The sequence below is a fragment of the Pocillopora verrucosa genome, chromosome 2 (genome assembly GCF_036669915.1).
Source record: "Pocillopora verrucosa isolate sample1 chromosome 2, ASM3666991v2, whole genome shotgun sequence".
In the NCBI taxonomy this organism is placed as follows: Eukaryota; Metazoa; Cnidaria; class Anthozoa; order Scleractinia; family Pocilloporidae; genus Pocillopora; species Pocillopora verrucosa.
Window position 1 is genome coordinate 2,556,585 of NC_089313.1, and position 19,482 is coordinate 2,576,066.

The window sequence follows — 19,482 nt, forward strand, 5'->3', positions numbered from 1 at the left end:
ATCGTTTAGTTGTGCCGCCCCTAGACTTTGGAATTCGCTTCCTACCACAATAAGATCTATTTCCAGTTTAGATATTTTTAAAATTAGACTTAAAACTTTTTTATTTAATAGGGCGTTTAATTAGTTCTATAGTTTTTATAATTGAATTGCATTATTTTAGAATTGTAATTTTGAACTTCTATTTTAATTTCTAATTTAATATTTATTGTAAGGCGCAGTTGAATATTTTTATAGAAACTGCGCGGTATAAATTTAAATTTAATAATTAATAATAATTTTTTCTTGTTACTAATAGGATTTCCAGTCAGTTCTAACCTCCACAGTGATGGCCAAGATGCAAAAACTCTTGAAAGCTCCTTTTACAAAAAAAAAATTTAAGTTTATTAAATAAGTTGGTTAAGGAGCTTTTTTGCAGTCAGAATAAAATACACAAATTAAACATCAGGTGATGTATTTCTCAAATTCCTGTGACATCTCAAGCATAATAGATGGACAATATCATAAAAAGGGTTGTGGTTACTCATCATGGTGAATACACTTAATTTGTTTTTATTAAACACTTTACACCCTAAAATCAGCATGCACATTCTCCATACTGTTCTCTATACATTACCTAAGGTGCTGAAAAAGTACAGCTTCTTTAGTTGATGGTCATTTCATTTATTGTTGTGACCTTAATGTGTGATTCAGTGGTGACATTGTAAGTTAGCAATAGATGCTAGTCCTGCCCCCTTAGGGCTCTAAGGGTTAGATGTAATCATTTGTTTCACAAGATAGAGGGTTTTAAGGTGGAAAGAACCATATTGACTGCATACTGCAAACCTTCTTCATGCTATAGGGTCAACTGGATACAATTTTATGACAATGTGTTCAGCTGTGGTTGGCTAGTATTCAACAAGGAAATTTAATAAGCAAATCTAAAAGCAATCCATCTACATTGGAAGTAAGTACCTCCTGGACAAAGGATTATACTTGCTTACAAATACTAGGAGAAAATTTTACAAGGAAAAAATATTATTAAGAATTGTCGCACCTTCATATCTGAGAGGCAGTTGTTTTCTGTGAAAAACTGTGTCATGTTCTTGAGACATTTCAGCTCCTCCACAGAATCTATGTTGTTTTCAGATATATTCAGCACACATAGTGATTTCTGTTAAAAGAAAAGTATTAATTACCGCGTGAATGGTGTTACTTTTAATTTATTTACACATGATCACCTGTTCACTTTTGGGTTCAACCCAATTACTGTCAGTGATAAACTATTAATTAACTGTTAAGAATTTTTGCACTCACAGAAAGAGCTTCAAGTGATCTTGGCTCAAAGAGAAGCTTTTCACCAGGAGGTAGATTTTGTTTTTCAATGTGAAGCTCACGAAGACTTTCCAGTTTCTCCAACCCCTCCACAACTGTGATGGAATTAGAACCAAGGTACCTGCAAATTTTATCAAAATAAGTGAAATTTATAAAATCAACTCTTGTAACTTAAAAATGAGAACAGAATTTGGAACAAGAGTTTTGCAATTTTGATTGTAACTAGTACTGACCACTGCTCTTTTTAGGGCTGATTGTTTCAGTTCAGGGGAGGGGTCCTAAGGTATAATTTTCCCCCTTTATCCCAGAAGCTCTAATTGAAGCATGCTCCAGTTTGTGCATATTTCAAGGGACTGTTAATCTATGTTTTAGACTAGTGCTTCTCAATAAAAATTAGGGGGAAAAATGATGTCAGCACACCATGGGGTGGGCCCAGGGTAAGTAAGCACAGAGATACTTACAACTTTGTTAATCTCCTAAGATTGTCAAGTCCCTCTATTTTAGTAATCTCATTCTTCTGAAGGTATAAATGTGTTAGGCTGGTTGCAAAACCAAGATTCTTGATCTTTGCAATATTGTTGTCATAAAGGTAGAGAACTGATAGATTTCGGCAGTGATGAAGATTATCCTGCAATATCAAAACAGACAACAAATCGCTGTAAATTCACACTGATCACATCTAAGAATTTCCTCACTCCTGCAAACAGTATGCCAAGTATGTAGACAACTGTCATACAGTAGTTTTATGAACAGTGTGAGATATAAATTACAAAATTTTATCTTTCGCTCGATATTCTAAACTTGAAAACAGTTTTATGAGCAAGTTTTGCCAGAAATATGTATTTCACACAGTTTTGCTACATATTAAGACTGTAAAACGTTTATAAGATTTCTTACTCTAGCTATGCGTGAACATAAGCTTTACGAAAACTCATAGCTTACAATCATTTGAAAACTTCCCACCCACGAATCAATAACTTTGTGAGCACCCTGACCTGGAGAAAGCCTATTTTTGTCCATGACTGCGGGTCGAATATCTAACTCATAGGATTAAATGAGAAGGATATCTGTGGAATACAAAATTTAAGCTCACTGATTTTCAATCCGCTAGTCGAACAAACTTACAATTTCATCAATGTTTTTCTCTGAAAAATACAAGTGGGTCAACCTCCGCACGTATTGTTGCACAGTTTCATCTCTTCTTTTCTTTGTATGGCTTGGAGATTTCGCCAGCATATCTAAGGTTATCTTTCCCATTTTGAGATAATATTGGTATTATGCTACATACGAACTATCGGTATTGTAATTTTGGGCATATTATAAAAGCACCTATCACGTGACTAGAAAACAGTTATTCGTCTCCTTGGAAACAAACTTCTATCACCCAGACTCTACGGGATATACTTGGACGAGAGGTATTGTTACACGATCAACGACCAACAAGATGGCGGCCGGAGGGTAAATGTGTGACAGGTTTGTGTTTTTCTCTAGAAGACTTTGAAGTCCCCGTAACAATTTCTACTATATATGTATCGTGTGTTTTGTGCATTATTAATGTACAGTTGTTTTATTCGAGAGCGATTGACATTTCTAGTAAATTATGACTGGTCAAGTTGACATAACAAAAGGATAAATATTCTCGCGTGGGTTAATTGGCCTTGTAGAGATCATAGTTGTTAGGAGTGCTGTTCGTATTTATTATCAATTAGAATTGAGAAACGTCTTGCTGTTATTGACTCTTGAGGTTTTGCCCTTTTGTCTTTGACTCTGAAATTGTTGCTGTTATTTTAATTGGAGTAAGGTTTCGTGTTTTTCCAAGGTTCGAAGATGTCTAATTTTATGACGTATTTCCTAGCTTCTCAAATTGGTGAAAGATGCTTTCAAGTGACCATAAACCACAGCTGATAGAATACTTATGGGTAAAGCGGATCTAAAGGTCATAAATTTCACATTGCTAGCTTTTAAATTTGTCGAGAATCGGTGTAACGCATGAAAGCGCGCGTTCAGAAGTTTAACCCATGCCGGTCAAGGAATATTTTGGTGACTTGTCATTGATGTCATTTTTTTCAGCAATCTCAAGGCATTAAATTGTGCGGAAGATTAGGATATCAACAACGATGTAGGACACTGCCTTGATAAATAATTTTAGTTGAAGTTGTTACTCTTTTGAAGAACTCACTATGTCCGGGGATTTACAAGCAACGATAGAATTCGCCGTCGAATTTTCCACGTTTCACAACATCGATCTCTTTCAGCGAGGGTATGTAACGCTTGAAATAACGTTTTATGTATAAATGTGTAGCTATTGATTTAATTTTATTATGTTTGTATTTCCTTAATCAATCCAGAGGTTATATATAAGGAATGTTCTACATCAAATTATAACGAAAAGGAAACCGAAATTAGATTAGTGACACTTAACAAATTACTTTGATCGCTCGTTTTTTCAAATTTTTATTTTTTCTATCTGACGTATAAATCCTCTATGAAATCAAACGATTATAGGAATTTTAAAGATGGTATTCATTAGTGTAAGAGATTAATTGACTTTACTATTCCCCATAGAAATTTTCAGATATGTTTAAGCAATGCACCCCGCCGTGGTCAGTAACAATGCATATCACTTTGATCTTTTACATACATACATACATACATAACTTTATTTGATAACGCAGGTTAAAATTTGCGCAACTTTACAGCTGATGTGGACCTGCCTAAACTAATTAGTCTATAATTATATAAAATACAGATATGATAAAATTTATAAGTTGAATAAATCAAGTAAACCATAAAGTTTTAGTAATAGTGAAAATTTGGTTTCATGTTTTGTATAACATTACCTCCCTTTTCAAAATTAATATTCATAACAGTTTGCTTGGATTGTTTTAAGTTATATTTAAAAATAGATAAATTTGGAGAATCTTTAACATTATCGGGAAGTGCATTCCATGCTACTGCAGATCTATGAGCAAAGGACCTACGACCCAATTCGGTTTTGGGCCTATTAAGTACAACATTCAGGGATTTCCTTAGGTTATAACTGTTAGAGTTCTTGGTCACCAAACAATTAATTTCCCGCAACCCTAAATTATAATAAGCATTATATGTAATAGTTAAGATACGTAGCTTATAAAAATACTCTAAAGGCATCCAGCCAACCTTAGAAAGTACATCATTATCCCCAAAACTATTTGGTATCTTATGAATTAGCCTGGCAGCCCTGATGTCATTATTCATAAGAAAAAAAATTCATTCTCTCTCCAGATGTTAGCTCTAGACAAAATTAATCTGATTAAATTCTCCAGAAAAAACATGAACATCTACAACAGAAATTGGATGTACTGGTACTCTATTATAAGTTCTCATATATGTGTAGTTACACCTTCTTCCTTGTTAGGAATACTTTTTCCTGTTAAAATTCAAACAAATTCTTATTTTTGAACCAGCCCCAAATATTTAAATTCAGGTTCTTTGCATTCTCTAAAAATATGCCCAAGACATATCAAAGAAACTCAATAAATTTATGTCATATAATCCCCTGGTTAACAGTTAATTTCTTCATCAAATTATAATGTGATCTTTTTTATTTGAATGAGTGGGTAGTATTTAACCCTTTCACTCCCATAAGTGACCAAGACAGAATTTCTCCTTACAATATCAATACAATATCAAGCAGGCAGGTGATGAGAATAGAGAAGAATATCAATTATGGTATTATTAGTTGATCCAATACCAAATTCTCTGAACTATCATCATAAGAATTGTATGGCAGATAGTAAGGAGAATTACTAATTAGATCTTGGGAGTGAAAGGGTTAAAGAGGCCCAATACACAAGACCTCATGGCTTCTAAATTTAGACATCCTCATTACATCTTATCTTTTGTCTTTTTATTTTACTGTTTTCTTTGATTTCTCGTATAACATCTTTTTTTTTTGGATCAAGAACAGATAAAGTAAATATTGAAAAATAATTTGTTTTATTCTGTAATAGTTTTAATTGGTATTCAAACTGTGTCCCCTGCTGAGTGGAAGAATTTGAGCCGATATTAGTTTCAAAATGAAATCTGTTCCCAGGTGGCTGTAGAATGAAAAATTAATCCAGGATAGTTATTATAAATCAAAGAGGTCATCAAGGTCACAACTCACAACACTCTGTTTGATCCTTAGTTTTGTCTTAACCCTTTAACTCCCAAGATCTCATTAGTAATTCTTCTTACTTTCTGCCATACAGTTCTTGTGATGTTAGTTTGGATAATTTCATATTGTATCAACTTATAATCCCCTAACTGATATTTTTCTTCATTCTCATCACATGTCTGCTTGATATTGTATTGCTATTTTAAGGAGAAATTCTATCTTGGTCACTCACGGGAGTTAAAGGGTTAACCCCTTCTCAAGGATGACCAAGACAGAATTTCTCCTTACAATATCAAGACAATATCAAGCAGACAAGTGATGAGAACAAAAAAATATATCAATTGTGGGATTATTAGCTGATGCGATACCAAATGGTGACCAAGTTGGTCACAGCTAAGAGTACTTAGTGAAAAAAAAGATTTTATCAGATGATAAATTGAGATATTTGAACTGGCAGGTATTACCATATTCGTTGTACTCTTAAACCTCCTGTGAAGGCAGCAGCAAGTGTGGAGGTAGAAAAAAGGCTTGATACTGTGTCGGGTAAGTAATTCAGAGTACAATTTAATCAGATAGCACTCTTTTGAATTACAGTCTCTCAAGCTGAGGAAACCCAGAAATAGAATTTGACAGTTATGTCCATCCCATCATCACAGAGATCAAGAATTAGTCATGGCTACAGTCAAATTAATAGGATCTAGAGATGCATTTAAATTCTAAAAGTAGGAACACCTATAAAGTACTAAAGATATTTCAATGATTCAGTTACTTTTTCTGCAAGATGCAGCTGATGGTGGAATTACCAGCTGTGATCTCAAAAGAAGCGAAACAAATTTTTTAGATAAATTCTGAGCAGACAGTAACAAAAGATGGTGTTAGACCATCGCTAACCAGCTTTTATCAAAACCCCTGTAATTTCAGGGTAGAGCATGCAAATATGATCATTTCCCACAATATAAATGTATATCTCTGAATTATAAGAAAAAAAAAATTAAAAAAAAATATCATTCTCTAGATTACTTTATTTGTATTATCCTGTGCTATTTTTCATCGATAAAAAATAAAAAAAATTGAAATGTGTAATGTGCATATATTCATATATTCAGATCAGAGAGAACCAAATATTTTAAATAAACATAAGGTGCTTGAAAATCCCAACTTACATGAGGCAGACCAGTTGGCTATTTACACAGTACTAGTGTAGCCAAGGAGTTGAACTCAGGGGGACTGAGAACAATCAAGTGATTGACAGGGTGGAGGACTTGAACCCAGGACCATCAGATTACAAGTCTACTTGGCCACAATAATTTACTACATCAAATGTATTGTGTGATAAAGTTATGTTATCATAACAACTTATACTGTTATTTTCCTTTTTAACAACACAGACAGCCAAGAGGCAGAATACCAATTTGGGGCAACCATCAACTCTTCTGGGCAGACAGCCATCTCAAAAACATTCCAAATTCTTTACAGAAATGAGTCTGTGGTGTTGAATGATTCCTTTGTTTTTCGTCTCCATTTGTTGGTGAACAGTGACAAGGTAAAAGTCCCATTAAAATCTCTCTATCAGTGGTACTGAGTTGGTGGGAGAGTGTAACATGTCAAAAGAGTTGATTATGTAAATTGCCACTGTCAAGAGTTTCAAAGCTGATGTTTCAAGCATTAGCCCTTCTTCAGAGTGAATGCACTGAAAATGATATAAAGTAAACAATGTTCTCTTTAGATTGTCCAGGAAATTGACCAAGGAGATTATCAAATGTCAGTGGAACTGTTTTTCTCAGACTCGGACTATGGGTGAGAAATTTTTCAACTAGATAAATTCTTTTAACAAGTTTGCTTACTCACATATTGGCTTTGAGTGCATTTATTTAATAATATGGTAAGTTTCTTTACATTTTTTATCCTGCTGTTACATGGATGATTTATGACAGCTGTCTTTTCTTGATCAAGATCCTAGAAATTAGTTTTATCCTTTGCAGTTGTAAGGATTTCAATCTAACTGTCCACATAACAGTACTGTATTAAAATTTTGTAGTATTTTTCTTTCTTCATCTAAACCTCAAATTTAAGGCTGCTGCAGTTATCCTCCAATTTGGAAAAAAGAAATTATTGAAGTATTTTGATTCTGTCGATAAAATAATTTTCTTAGTTTTAAATCTTCTACATATCACATCCTCACTCCTTTGCCCTAGGTTTACCCTTCAGTAATTTGTCTATATCTTTGGCAAAGCAGTTAATTGTGTCCCTCCATGAATAACTTAAAGAGAGAGAGAGATGAAGAAGCTGGATGCTTTAATTTTAAGAGGACACATTTCTTTTTTTTCTTTGTCTTCTCCAACCAAGGCTTAATTCTGGGACAATGTCAGTATCCGAGAAACTGTGCACCTACCCCTCCCTTAGCCCAACTCTTACCTTGACTTATTATCAATTGACTGTCACTGGGTTAGGGGAGGGGTATGTAGGTGCTCAGTTGCTCAGATAATGATTTTGATCCCTAATTCTCATCATCCTTGTTTTCTCATCAAACAGAGTTGACTCAGTCGAATCTCTTACAAATGTAAGCACCCAAACATTAAAACTGCACATGTCCTGTGTGAAAGGTCTGCATCACCATGTGCCGATCTTGTTTGACTATTATCACTTTGCTGTCATCGACACAACAATTCATGCCACAGTAACAGCACTTGGTCTTCCTGATCACAGGTAATTGCATAAAATTTTCTCTCCATGCATGCATGGTCTATCACTTTATTCTCAATTAATGGGCATTTATTTATTCATAAGGCTTGCAAAATTTAGCTGCATACAGCTGAACAACAATCTACTTGACAGAAGAATAACATTGCATTTTTTGTGTATACTGTTTATTCCTAATGGCACCTGTTAACTCGTGGCAGTGATGAAAGGTGTTTTGTTTGTCTCACTTTTTCTCTTTGCTTTTTACTCTTAGCATTGTTAGACCTGTGAAAAACAACTGGCTTGGCAAACCACCTTCAAATATGAGAGTATCAACACCAGCTTTCTATGTTGTACTCTTCAGTAACAAGGCTTTAGCACCTCAGGTTAGGAATGGTCTCATTCTTTATCAGCGTTTGATCAATTGAATTCTTGAAAACAGACTGCAGCAATCACTGTACATCACTTTTACTGGCTACAGATCTATGGTCTGTACCATTTCATTTAAAATATTAATAAAACCAAATGCTTTCCAACCACCAAATGAAGAAGTACCGTAAATGTCCATGTATAAGTCGCATCCATAGGTATGCTCCTCTAATGCACTGTTCAAGTCTCAAAAAGTGTGTGTGCTTAGGCTCCCTTATTTGTCTCCTATGCAACCATTGTGTGACCCAACCAAACAATGTTTGAAAAGTGACTATTGGTAGCCAGCAATATGATAATCTTATCAAGAATTTTTTAAATAGACGTTTTTTTCATGTAGAAAAGCTTCTTTTTCTGTCTGTCTGTCGTCGTTAGGATTCTAACAAACATGTATACCATCTTTCTAGAGTTCTAAAACATCACTTGTGGAGAAGCAGCTGCAGTTTGCTTATGACACACACAGGTTTGACATTCCTTTTACTTTTATTAGTGGTTGTCTTTGTATAAGAATCAAAAGAGCACATTCCTAACTGCCATAGATTACTTCCAAGTGTAGAGGGGGAGAAATTTCATGGACAAGAAGGGGAAATAGCACTGAATAGAGCAGGAAGAGAAATCAGTGGCTAAAACTGACATAGCTACTGTTTCACGGATCATTTCTCTATGCAAACGAATAGGCAGATAACAAGTATTCAGATTGAATGTAGTTTTGAGAATATTATGGATGTGTTTTACTGTTCTAATGAGTTACTTTATGTTTTTTTTTTAATGTCAATCTAGGTCATTGTGCAGCACTTTGTTATCTGCCCAAGTGAATTTGTTAGCTTATTTCCAATGCTTGAGTGAGCTGCTTCCAGATAATCAAAGAATGGATATTGGTAAGGTTTTGATTTTATCAGTACTATCTTTTGCTACTACTTGATTTCTGCCAAAAGAGTTATTTGAAGTTTGATGCATATTTAGATGGCCATTGTAATTGACTCAAAAAAAGTGAAACAATCAGGCCAGCTCTTTCAGTCATCTTTTCATCTTTTGAATCCCAACAGTTATAAGCATCTAATTTCTCCTTATGATGTCATCCCTGAATCACACATTAAGGTCTTGAGAGTGAAGGAAATGATCACCTACTAAAGAAGCTCTTTACTGTCAAATAAATTATCCTTGACAGCACCCTAGGAGCTGTTAGGATTTAAAAGATTAAGACTTAAAGTACTTCTATTCTTCAGGAATTGTCGACTTTGGTGAAAAGCTTGATGTGCTTTGTAGGGCAGTAGAGGTGTGTAGTCATATTTTAAATCTGGTTTTGTGTGAAAGTAGTTACATCTGTTACATGTGAAATCTTTGGATAGTTTGATGCTTTCTCTATGGGAAAATTGAAGGTGTATTCAAGCATGACTACTACCAACAACAGTCCTTCTCAGGACTACACTCACCTGGACAATCAGATTACACTATCACATGTTACCCCTGGGTTCAAACCATTTCCTGTATTAATCAGGTGTATTGAAATTGCTGATCAATATCAGTATCTGGGCAACTGCCCACCTACCCCTAACCCAACATTAACCTTAACTTGTTGTCAATTGACTGTTGTTGAGTTAGGGGAGGGGTAGGTGGGCAGTTGCCCAGATACTGATATTGATCCGAAATTGCAGTGTTTCTAAAAAATGAATTAAAATGCTGTGATCTTCATTTTTTTAGGGAACAGTTGGGTGTGAGGAAACATTTTCGCAAGTTTGTAGTGACCTCAATAACCTTAGCTCTGAAGTAAGTCAAGCTTTGTTATTCTGGGTATTTTAAGATCCAATTAAATATCATTTCCTGGTAACAAATCACCTCTCCACAAGAGGAGTGAACCATTTATGAATCAACAGTTTGTAGCACTCTGGACTTTTTAACATACAGTCAACTATCTCTGTATTATATTCTCACCAGTAATGTGTAATGAAATTCAATCACAGGACTGTTTTAGGAGAGGAAGTTTTGTAGATTTTTACCTGTGTGCATTTTATGTGAAATTGTCCTAATACATGATCAAAACCTTTCATGACAATTATTTGTCAGTCAAAGGGTCAGCTGTTTCCTTCCAGCTTCATCCTTGGACAAGTTTACTTCCCTTGCCACACTCGGGGCTTACCAGTGTTTACTTTGAAATCTAGAAGTTGTAGCCTTTTTTTAATTTTTTTACAGCTTTCCTTAGTATGGTCACAGTTTCTTGAGTTCTTCAGCCTCAACAAAGCTATTTTACCATTCATGAGGAAAGAACACCATAAACATCGGGTAAGAATTTAATATGTGTCTATGGGGGGGGGGGGGTTAGGAGCAGTTTTAGAAAGGAGAGGAGACTGGAGAGAAGAAGTAGGAAAAGGAAGAAGTGGAGGTGAATCGGTGACGTGAGGAGGAAACGTGACGGTAAAGAGACGATAAGATGAAGTGAACAGTGGGAGGAATCTGAATAGGGACAGGAGGAAGTGCCATGTTCTTCTCTGATATTTCACTGCAATGAAATCTCTAATCAGGCAAACTTCCTTGGGATCCTAAATGAAATAAAATTCTATGACCCAATCCTTTGATGAGATGAAAAAAGCATACCTAATTTTATGGCGATATTTTAAATCCCGTGGTGTTGTATTTTCAATGCACTTGTTTTTGTAGCTCTCTCACTTTTCTGAAGCATTTTTCATCAAGGAGTATCCATGGAATGAACTTCAAAATACACCACATTTCTTGTAAGTAGTTCATCTTTGTGGCACTCTTCAGACTTTAACTTAGCTAGCACAGTGAGCTTAATATCCCTCATTGCCATCTGTTTATATTGGATATTTCGGTCCCGTAAAATTATGAGTTTCCAAGGGAACCCTGGATCCGAGTAGACACGATTGCCCCTGTTTCCCGTTGAGAAATTTAGCCTAGTAAGAGTTGTACTGGTGTCGTTACGAGAGTGGGATTTGATTAGGGGCAATAGTTGGCTTTACACATTATCATCAATTCCCCTCAGGTATCAACAGCAGCAAAGCTTGGCTCAGAGTGTGAAGACTTCTCGTTATTACCAGAGTATTCCTCCAGTGCAAGTCGAGTGTCCCCTGTTAGATGGAGATACCTCTTCTACTCCAATTATATTCGAAGATAAGTTTAGTTTTTTGGAGCCCAGAGAACCAGGTATCTGCGCCTCGCTTCTAATGTAGACAATCATTAGTTCACTTCTTGGATGTTGAAGAATCTGCGTCAGAATAAATAAGGTTTAATTTTTTTAAGAACCTCATATCTTGACACAAAAGACATCAAACACTGCAATTAGGACAAGTTTCAATTTAGTGTCTAAAGTCATTCAGGATTGCATAGCGTTTGTGATTGATCCAGAAAACTCGCGCCACCTTCTCGACCAATCAGATAAAAAAGGACGACCAACCGTCAAGTCACTCACGTGCATTTGCTGGTTTTTACTCTGAATTCTCATTGGTTCGTTGTGATATTTCCTTTGCTGTGATTAGCCGTTCTGTTAACTTTTTTTTTGTTTCACGTCACTCAAACGAGAAGCGCTCTTTTGCAATAACAATTTTAAGAGCTAACGTCATAACATAACATGCCTAAATCTCTTCATGTATATTTTTTCAGATTTTCCCAGAAACCCAGAGATGAAAGAAATATTTTTTACAGTTGGTTTGGATGAGACTGATGATATCACGGATGAAAGTTTTCTGGTAATCAATGGTCAAGGTAATGTTTCCAGAGCCTTACCGAGGTTTTTTTTTTGTCTCCAGCCCGCTGAATATAACTCATTTTGTTTTGAAAGATGTGTCTGTCTGTCTTTCGCAATTCTGATCATAAACGAATGTCTAATTCTTGTTATTAGTTATTCGACTTTCGGTTCTTTTATATATCAGAGATCCTTCTAGTGAGGAACGATACAAGCTTCCAATAGTGCCTGAAAGTAACAAAAGTTATAATTTTTTTAGATTCTGATGAAGCCGAAAAGAACGGCGCAGCGTCGAAAACAGTTTCAGAAGAGAGCGTGCACCAACCAGAGATACAGCAAGGCGATCCTAGCAGTGCAACAGAGAAGGCACTTGACAAAGAAACGGATTTAACTGAAGGCATAGGCGAAGTAGATAGCACCGCTGCTCTGGATGATATTGACATTGCTTTAAATGGCGAGATTGACGATACACCTAACGGAAATTCTAATTTAGCCGAAGATTTGTCGTCGTTTTTAAGTAATTCGGAAAGCACTCAACCGCTCATAGCCGAAGATAGTAACATTTCTGATAATGAAACGCAGTCTGATGATAAAGATATTGAAGTTGAAAGAACTTGTGATGTAAAATCTTCTGAAGGTGATGAGGAACAAAAGGAATTGGCCTCTGATAATGAAGAGTCGGAATTTTTAGACGCTGCAGCAATAAATGGCATTGAAATGTCACCTAGTGCTACAACTGACGTTGAGAATTCTGATCCGTCAGATGACATCGATAGTCCTTCGGAAAACGCACCAGAAAAACAAACCGAAAAGGAAACCAAAGCGCACAGCGATGCCGAGTCAGCACTCGTAAGTAATGATACTGCCAAAGAATCTGTTGAAATCACAGACAGCTCGAATGAGGAAAATTCCGAAGATCCTGAGTTACAATTTATTGCTAATGGCTCCCAGGATGAGTTAGTCTCCTCGTCAACAACCGAAACTGCAGCAGACTCGAGTAATTACGAAACGCCGATGTCTTCCGAGGCGTCCACGAGTGCAACTTCGGGAAGCCAATCCAACGTCGTGACCGAACAACCGAACGTTAATGGGGTTTCGTCTCGTAACTCGGTGACTGTCACCGATAGCGCGCCAACCACACCAACAAGGAAAAACAAAAAGAAAAGCGTCCCTAAAGGACTTTCTTCGAGCTCGTTGGGAGGTTGTTTTCCTTTGGCTTGCGCGGGAAACACATCGCCTGCATTTACTTTGTCACGAGGAGATTCTGTGTACGGAGGCAGCGTGAGGTCGAGGTCAGTTGAATATTCTTAAGTAACGGTAGGTTTACCCTTTACACCCAAACATCAGTATGGATATTCTCCATACTGTCCTTTTTACATTTTGAATGATGTTGAGAAGGAGAATTTGAAACCAATCAAGAACATCTTTATTGTTAATCATTTCCTTTATTCTCGCGACCCTTGTATGTGATTCTGGGGTGATATTCTAAGGAGAAATTAGATGTTAGTCATTTTGAGGGGTCAAAGAGTCAAGTCTGTACCCATCCATCTGGAGCTTGTACTTCTCCCCTCGCCCCTCCTGGATGGTAGGCTAGTCTTTCGCCAGGTTCCCCTCCCCCAGCATTTCATCAGATTTCCGAGATAATTGCCGCTTCGAAGTCCAAGAAGCACATTAAACCCCGCCCCCCAAAAAAGAAAAAACATGGTTGACCGTCATTTTTTATGCACTCTTCTTGTTAGGTTTGAAATAGCGAAAAGATCAGTGAAACGCAGTCTAAACTACGCCTGTCAAGTATACAGGTGAGATGGCAACTTTTTGAGTTTTGATATGAAGTGCCCTGGTTAATACACTTGTTGTTAAATAGCTCTCGTCAGGTAGAAGTGAAGAAACAAAGACGTCTATATTCGACTTTTTTTTTCCAAAAACAACTTGCCATTCCAAGTGATCCGCTATGCAGCCAAGCTTGCTAAGAACCTGCCTTACTCCAAAGCACTTTTTATCTCGTCCCTGAAGGGATATGAAAAGCTTGGGAGCCAGTTAGAGAATGGAGACTCCAATTTAATTACTTAAAACAGAAATCAACATATTCATTCATCCACGAAAGATGTTTTGGTTACCAACTGAATTGGTAATGTGAATTAACCACCCTAATCAGTTGCTAAAGCTGAAGGTTCCAGCCTCAGTTCTTTGTCATTCGCTTTTATACTCTCACCCCGCCCCCTCCCCCGTACCCCCTCCCCCGTACCCCCTCCCCCGTACCCCCTCCTCCGTACCCCCTCCTCCGTACCCCCTCCCCCGTGCCCCCTCCTCCGTACCCCCTCCTCCGTACCCCCTCCTCCGTACCCCCTCCACCGTACCCCCTCCTCCGTACCCCCTCCACCGACGCAGTAGAACAGTTTCTTTGGAAACTTACCCCTTGTATTTATATTTTCTTTCAGTTTGTTTATCTCTACAAAACTAAAAGCATTTATTTGTTTTTTCAGTGACCGCCAATTGGTAGGAATTCGTGAGCCATATTTTAGCGCTGAGGCGCCTGAAGGCATTGAGACGCATTTGATCGTTTGTGTACATGGATTGGACGGTTAGTTGCTCAGTCCCAAAAGTGATTAACATGTAACTTCTCCCCATGATATCAATTCAGTATCCAGCAAGCAGGTAGTGAGAATACTCAAACTAATCAGGTAGGAGTTGTTATCTTGATCTCACACCAAATTCTCGTAACTGATTTACAAGGAAATGTGTAGCAGCTAGTGGGGAGAATTAACAATCAGATCTTGGAAGTCAAAGGGTTGAGCACTTTGCAAACTTGAGCACTACCGTTTTTTCTGTGATCAACTTAAAGTTTTACTGACTGCATTTCAATAAACTATACAGGGATCTTCTGGTTAAAAGTGTAGAATTGGCGACTTAAATTCAGCATTCCTATCTTTGTTCGTTTAATACACTATTGATAAAAATGCATCTTTTTTTCAGGTAACAGCGGGGATCTTCGCCTTGTACGTTGTTACTTGGAAATGGCCCTTCCTTCTACACGACTGGACTTTCTCATGTCGGAAATCAACCAGGTGAAAAGAGATACCGCCTTCTATCATCTTAAATGACACGGCTAATGATCTACTGGAAAGTTTTATCTCAAATTTTCCTTGACTAATTCATTTTGCTGTGTGTGCTGTCTTTTTAAGTCGTTTTAGAACCACGGCACCTATTATAAGGACTCATGTAAGCTCCTAACGAGGGAACCTCCTACTTGGTGCGGAACAAAAGCTATTTTTTGCGTTTTTCGCGAGAGGGAAGACAAGTGCGAGGCGAACGAGAACAGCGCGAGCAGAGCCACTCGCGAGTAGAGGAACGCGAAAAAAATGGTTTTGTTCCTCGTTCCGCGGGCTAGGTTTGGTTTATGACTCCTAAATCCTAATAATAGACAAAACTTGTACTTACGAGCAATAATCTAACCTCGGTGTAATCCCCTGTTCTCCGCTTCGCAGCCTGACACTTTTGTGACGTTTGAAGAAATGACTGAGAAGCTGGTTCAAGAAATAACGCATCATATTGAGGCTTATAATCTCTTCCCCACGAAAATCAGGTTTGTCGGTGACTAGTTGTTGTTTTGTTAGGGTGGTCATGCGATTTTCCTTGTCTTTGTGGCCATGGAACTGAACATGACGTGACAACTCGTAATTATTTTTGTTGTAAAAGAACTTTGGAGCGTGGCCGCAGTGACTTGTGACAAGGTAAATGATGAGGCCATGATGTCTAAATCTGAGAAGGTTGTTTTGATCGCAGGAATGGGAGTTGTATTATGCGCTTAAAACTGACCCAACTACATCGGCTACCAAACATACCTGCCGTTTGATTTTTTCCAAAATATTATTATGATACTTAATATTATTGTGACACTTAAAACTTCAGTGATGCAAAAGCTCGCTAGAACGTTTACCTCTGACTTAAAATCTGAATGACCCATTTCGCAGGGCGTCCAGTTTTCAAAATCTTGTTTTCGCCTACCCTTTTAATTGTTTGTTTTTAGTAATCGAATAAGTGTTTTAACACTCTCTATTTTGTTCATGTCTCTACAGTTTTGTAGGTCATTCTTTAGGGAACATTATCATCCGGTCCGCTCTCGGCCACCCTGAATTGAGGCCCTTCCTGGACAAGATCCACACGTTCTTGTCCCTTTCGGGTCCTCATTTGGGAATGCTATACCCAACAAGTTCTCTTGTCAGCACTGGTAAGCCTGATGCAGTTTTGGTTCACGCGAGACTGCCTCGCGTAGTTGCAGGAGTTTATATCGTTTTCTGTGACATTATGCATTTTTGTGCCCTTCTAGGTCTTTGTCTGTTTTTCTTTTGCTCGTACTTGCGAAAAGAGTGAAGTATATTACTCGTTTTCTTTTTGTTTTAGGCTTGTGGTTCATGCAAAAGTGGAAGAAGTCCGATTCGTTGTTACAGTTGTCATTACACGATCATGCTGACCCACGACAAACGTTTATTTATCGACTCAGTCAATCAGAAGGTAATAATTACCTGACGTAGTTGTCTTGTCCTTGTAATCGTCCCATGTCCTTTTCCCGTCGACCTTTGCCTTTCGACCTAGCACTTTTCCCGTTTTTCTGTCGATTTTTTTTTTTATGTTTTTCTTCCCAGAGTTCTGTGCGCCTTTTCCCTGTAAGCGAGGCCAGGTATACAAACAAGTGGCAGGAGTCTGACCTCAAAAGTTGCAGACATTAATGCGTCGAAAATCGTCTTCTGTAAGATGCCATGGCCGCAACAAATTGCGTTAAGAGTTTTCTCGTGTAACGTGAATTAAGAGACGGTGTTAAAAATCGGCGTTAAAAATCGTCTCGTCGCCTAAACCCCTTCAGTTTTAAACTTAAAAATTTAAAAAGTAACCAAACTGTTCAATTTTTTAAAACTCAAGGTTTCCCATCTTCTTTAGGCCTTCGGTACTTCAAAAATATTCTTCTGGTTAGCTCGGTACAAGACCATTATGTTCCATATCACTCGGCCAGGATAGAGAGTTGTCGAGGAGCCATGAGAGATAACTCGGATGTCGGTAAGTATTGGGCGGAGAATTGTTCGTTGTATTTTAGACCACCTTTGCTAATGTGGTTGTTGGTAATGCTTGATTTTGTGCAGGCGTTGCGCTACAAGGCCCCAGTGCAATGTACTTTGCATACGGCATTTTGCAGAGAGTTGTTCTAAACAGATCTTCTTACTGATACAGTGGCCATTTTGAAGAGTGGGAAATTTCATTTTCAACGCTGTTTTTTGTAACCAATCAGATCCCAAAACAAGACTTGAGGATGGCTCGGTTCCAAACGTTTTTCCGCGCTTTCTTGGGCGTGCGTTGTGATGGGTTTATGAAAACTTGCGTCTTCTCAGTAACCAATCAGATGGAGACCCAAAACCAAGCTCGTTCTGATCACGTGTTTCCCCGAGTTTGGAATTGATTACGTGTTTTTTCTTTAAAGTTGGTTTTGGTTCATCATGATTCCCTCCGTTTTTTCAAATAATCAATTCATCTTGATAGCGGCTTGTAATGCAACCCAATTGCTTTTATTTATTTATTTATTTATTTGTTTATGTATTAATTTCCAGCTGTGGCCTACAGAGAGATGATAGACAATCTTCTGAAACCACTGGAAGGAAGGAAAGACATGAACCTTATCCGTTACAGTGTTTATCACAATCTTCCAAGTTCAGCGAATTCGTTTATTGGCCGAGCTGCTCACATAGCGATGCTCGATTCTGAACTTTTTATCGAGAAGTTGCTGTTAGTTTCTGCGTTAGATTACTTTAGATAGGTAAGCGTTTGAATAGTGCTAGAAATGCAGTCTCGCGCAAGTAATCCTGTCCTGAGAAAATGTTATGAAGTCTTTTTTTATGACAACTAGTGATGTAAGCCTTGTGAGCCAAAGTTTTAAGACGTTCGTGTTATGCCGAAAACTTTCGGTACATTTTCGGCAACCTTTCGAAACGCGCACGAAAAGTTTACGACGGTAATCGCTGAACCCGAAAGAATGATAAGAAATTCACGAAGTTGCCATCGGCAACAGCAATTGTACTTGCGCTCATCTTGTTTTACGGTACCATGGGAATTGGTGTTGCCTTGAGGAGAGGAAAAAACGAAATTGATGGCAAAATATGTAGACGAGAATGGTTAGTTAATTCTGACATTTAAGTCTTTTTGGATGCATTTAGGGTATTTTGATGCTAGATAAGTTGAATTATGATATAGTATAGGTTCAATTTAATTTGATTAATGTGTAATCGGTAGTAATAGCTTATCTACTCGTATTAGAATTTTGTATGGCTATCAGCGAGAGAATTCAGGAAAATCCTTTGTACCTTTTGTTTGAGTTCCAAGTTTCTGATTATGTGGTCTTCGGTCTTCTCCAGAGAGAGATCTATTTGAAAGTAATTATTGAAAATTGGCATTTTCTTCCCATCTTTTGAGCACATGAATCTAGCTTTTTTTCTCCATTAGAAATCTCTTCCTCGGTGTTTTTCCTCTCTGCACGCCTCGTGCATGTTTCCCTTCCGTTATTTACTGATTTGTTTATTTGTTTTTTTCTTCCTCTTTCTGACGAGGTGATGTTAGCAATCAGAAAGCACTTGAAATGGGATTTGTATGGTTTAATCGGGTTAGGGTACTTTTTGAAGTGAATTTTTGTATTTACACTCTATTTCCTAAAGCATACCGTGAAAGGAACTCAAATATCGTAATAATTTCGTTTTGGAACAAGTTCGATGAAAGCGTTATTTGACAAGACTACTACGGCCCGTAAATAATTTTAGTTAAGACACATCATCTACAACGGAATGAAAGACTCGCTTTTTAACTCTCGGTTGCAATATTTATTAATAAATAGACAACGGACGACGCAAAATAATATAGAGTTGTCAACAAGGAATTGTAATAGATTGTATCTTTTTATTATCGATTATTTCATAAATGAATAGAACTGGTGGGTTTGCTGTAATGTGAATACCTATTACTTCATTTTGGAAAATAAAATATTCCAGGTAAATATTTCAGATTCGCTGCTCTGTGTTTTAGATAATTCCCCCACTCCCCTTCATATGATAACGGGTATACAACTATATTTTGATCTATTAATTAGTTTTTGTGATATTAGAAAATGCGCAAAACATCTTACCTCACGATAACTGTCGATAGCTGGACGAGGACTCGGGAGATGATGACGTCACTCTTAATACGCGGTAGCGAA

At 37.3% G+C, this 19,482-nt stretch overlaps 2 protein-coding genes across 2 annotated transcripts in view; one reads left to right on the forward strand and one right to left on the reverse strand.

Annotated features, from left to right (window-relative positions):
- The window catches only part of LOC131771005 (protein phosphatase 1 regulatory subunit 42-like), an 8,175-nt gene extending 5,563 nt beyond the window's left edge, over positions 1 to 2,612 (reverse strand). The window contains exons 1-5 of the mRNA XM_066162116.1: positions 2,437 to 2,612; positions 1,773 to 1,939; positions 1,294 to 1,432; positions 1,034 to 1,150; positions 279 to 356 (exon numbers count right to left, since the gene is read on the reverse strand). Coding sequence (XP_066018213.1) covers positions 279 to 356; positions 1,034 to 1,150; positions 1,294 to 1,432; positions 1,773 to 1,939; positions 2,437 to 2,568 — 633 coding nt within the window. The 5' untranslated portion in view covers positions 2,569 to 2,612. The remainder of the gene's footprint in view (positions 1 to 278; positions 357 to 1,033; positions 1,151 to 1,293; positions 1,433 to 1,772; positions 1,940 to 2,436) is intronic.
- A 130-nt stretch (positions 2,613 to 2,742) lies between these two features.
- On the forward strand, positions 2,743 to 19,288 carry LOC131771003 (protein FAM135A). The gene is made up of 24 exons (XM_059086752.2): positions 2,743 to 2,784; positions 3,382 to 3,571; positions 5,907 to 5,992; positions 6,838 to 6,992; positions 7,176 to 7,246; positions 7,982 to 8,155; positions 8,403 to 8,514; positions 8,962 to 9,017; positions 9,335 to 9,432; positions 9,781 to 9,830; positions 10,256 to 10,321; positions 10,745 to 10,834; positions 11,210 to 11,283; positions 11,553 to 11,713; positions 12,170 to 12,271; positions 12,511 to 13,543; positions 13,991 to 14,050; positions 14,735 to 14,832; positions 15,225 to 15,316; positions 15,737 to 15,834; positions 16,328 to 16,479; positions 16,653 to 16,763; positions 17,187 to 17,303; positions 17,849 to 19,288. Exons 2-24 carry the CDS (start codon positions 3,492 to 3,494, stop codon positions 18,052 to 18,054), a joined length of 3,342 nt encoding a protein of 1,113 aa, XP_058942735.2. The 5' UTR covers positions 2,743 to 2,784; positions 3,382 to 3,491; the 3' UTR covers positions 18,055 to 19,288.
- Positions 19,289 to 19,482: the final 194 nt, after the last annotated feature.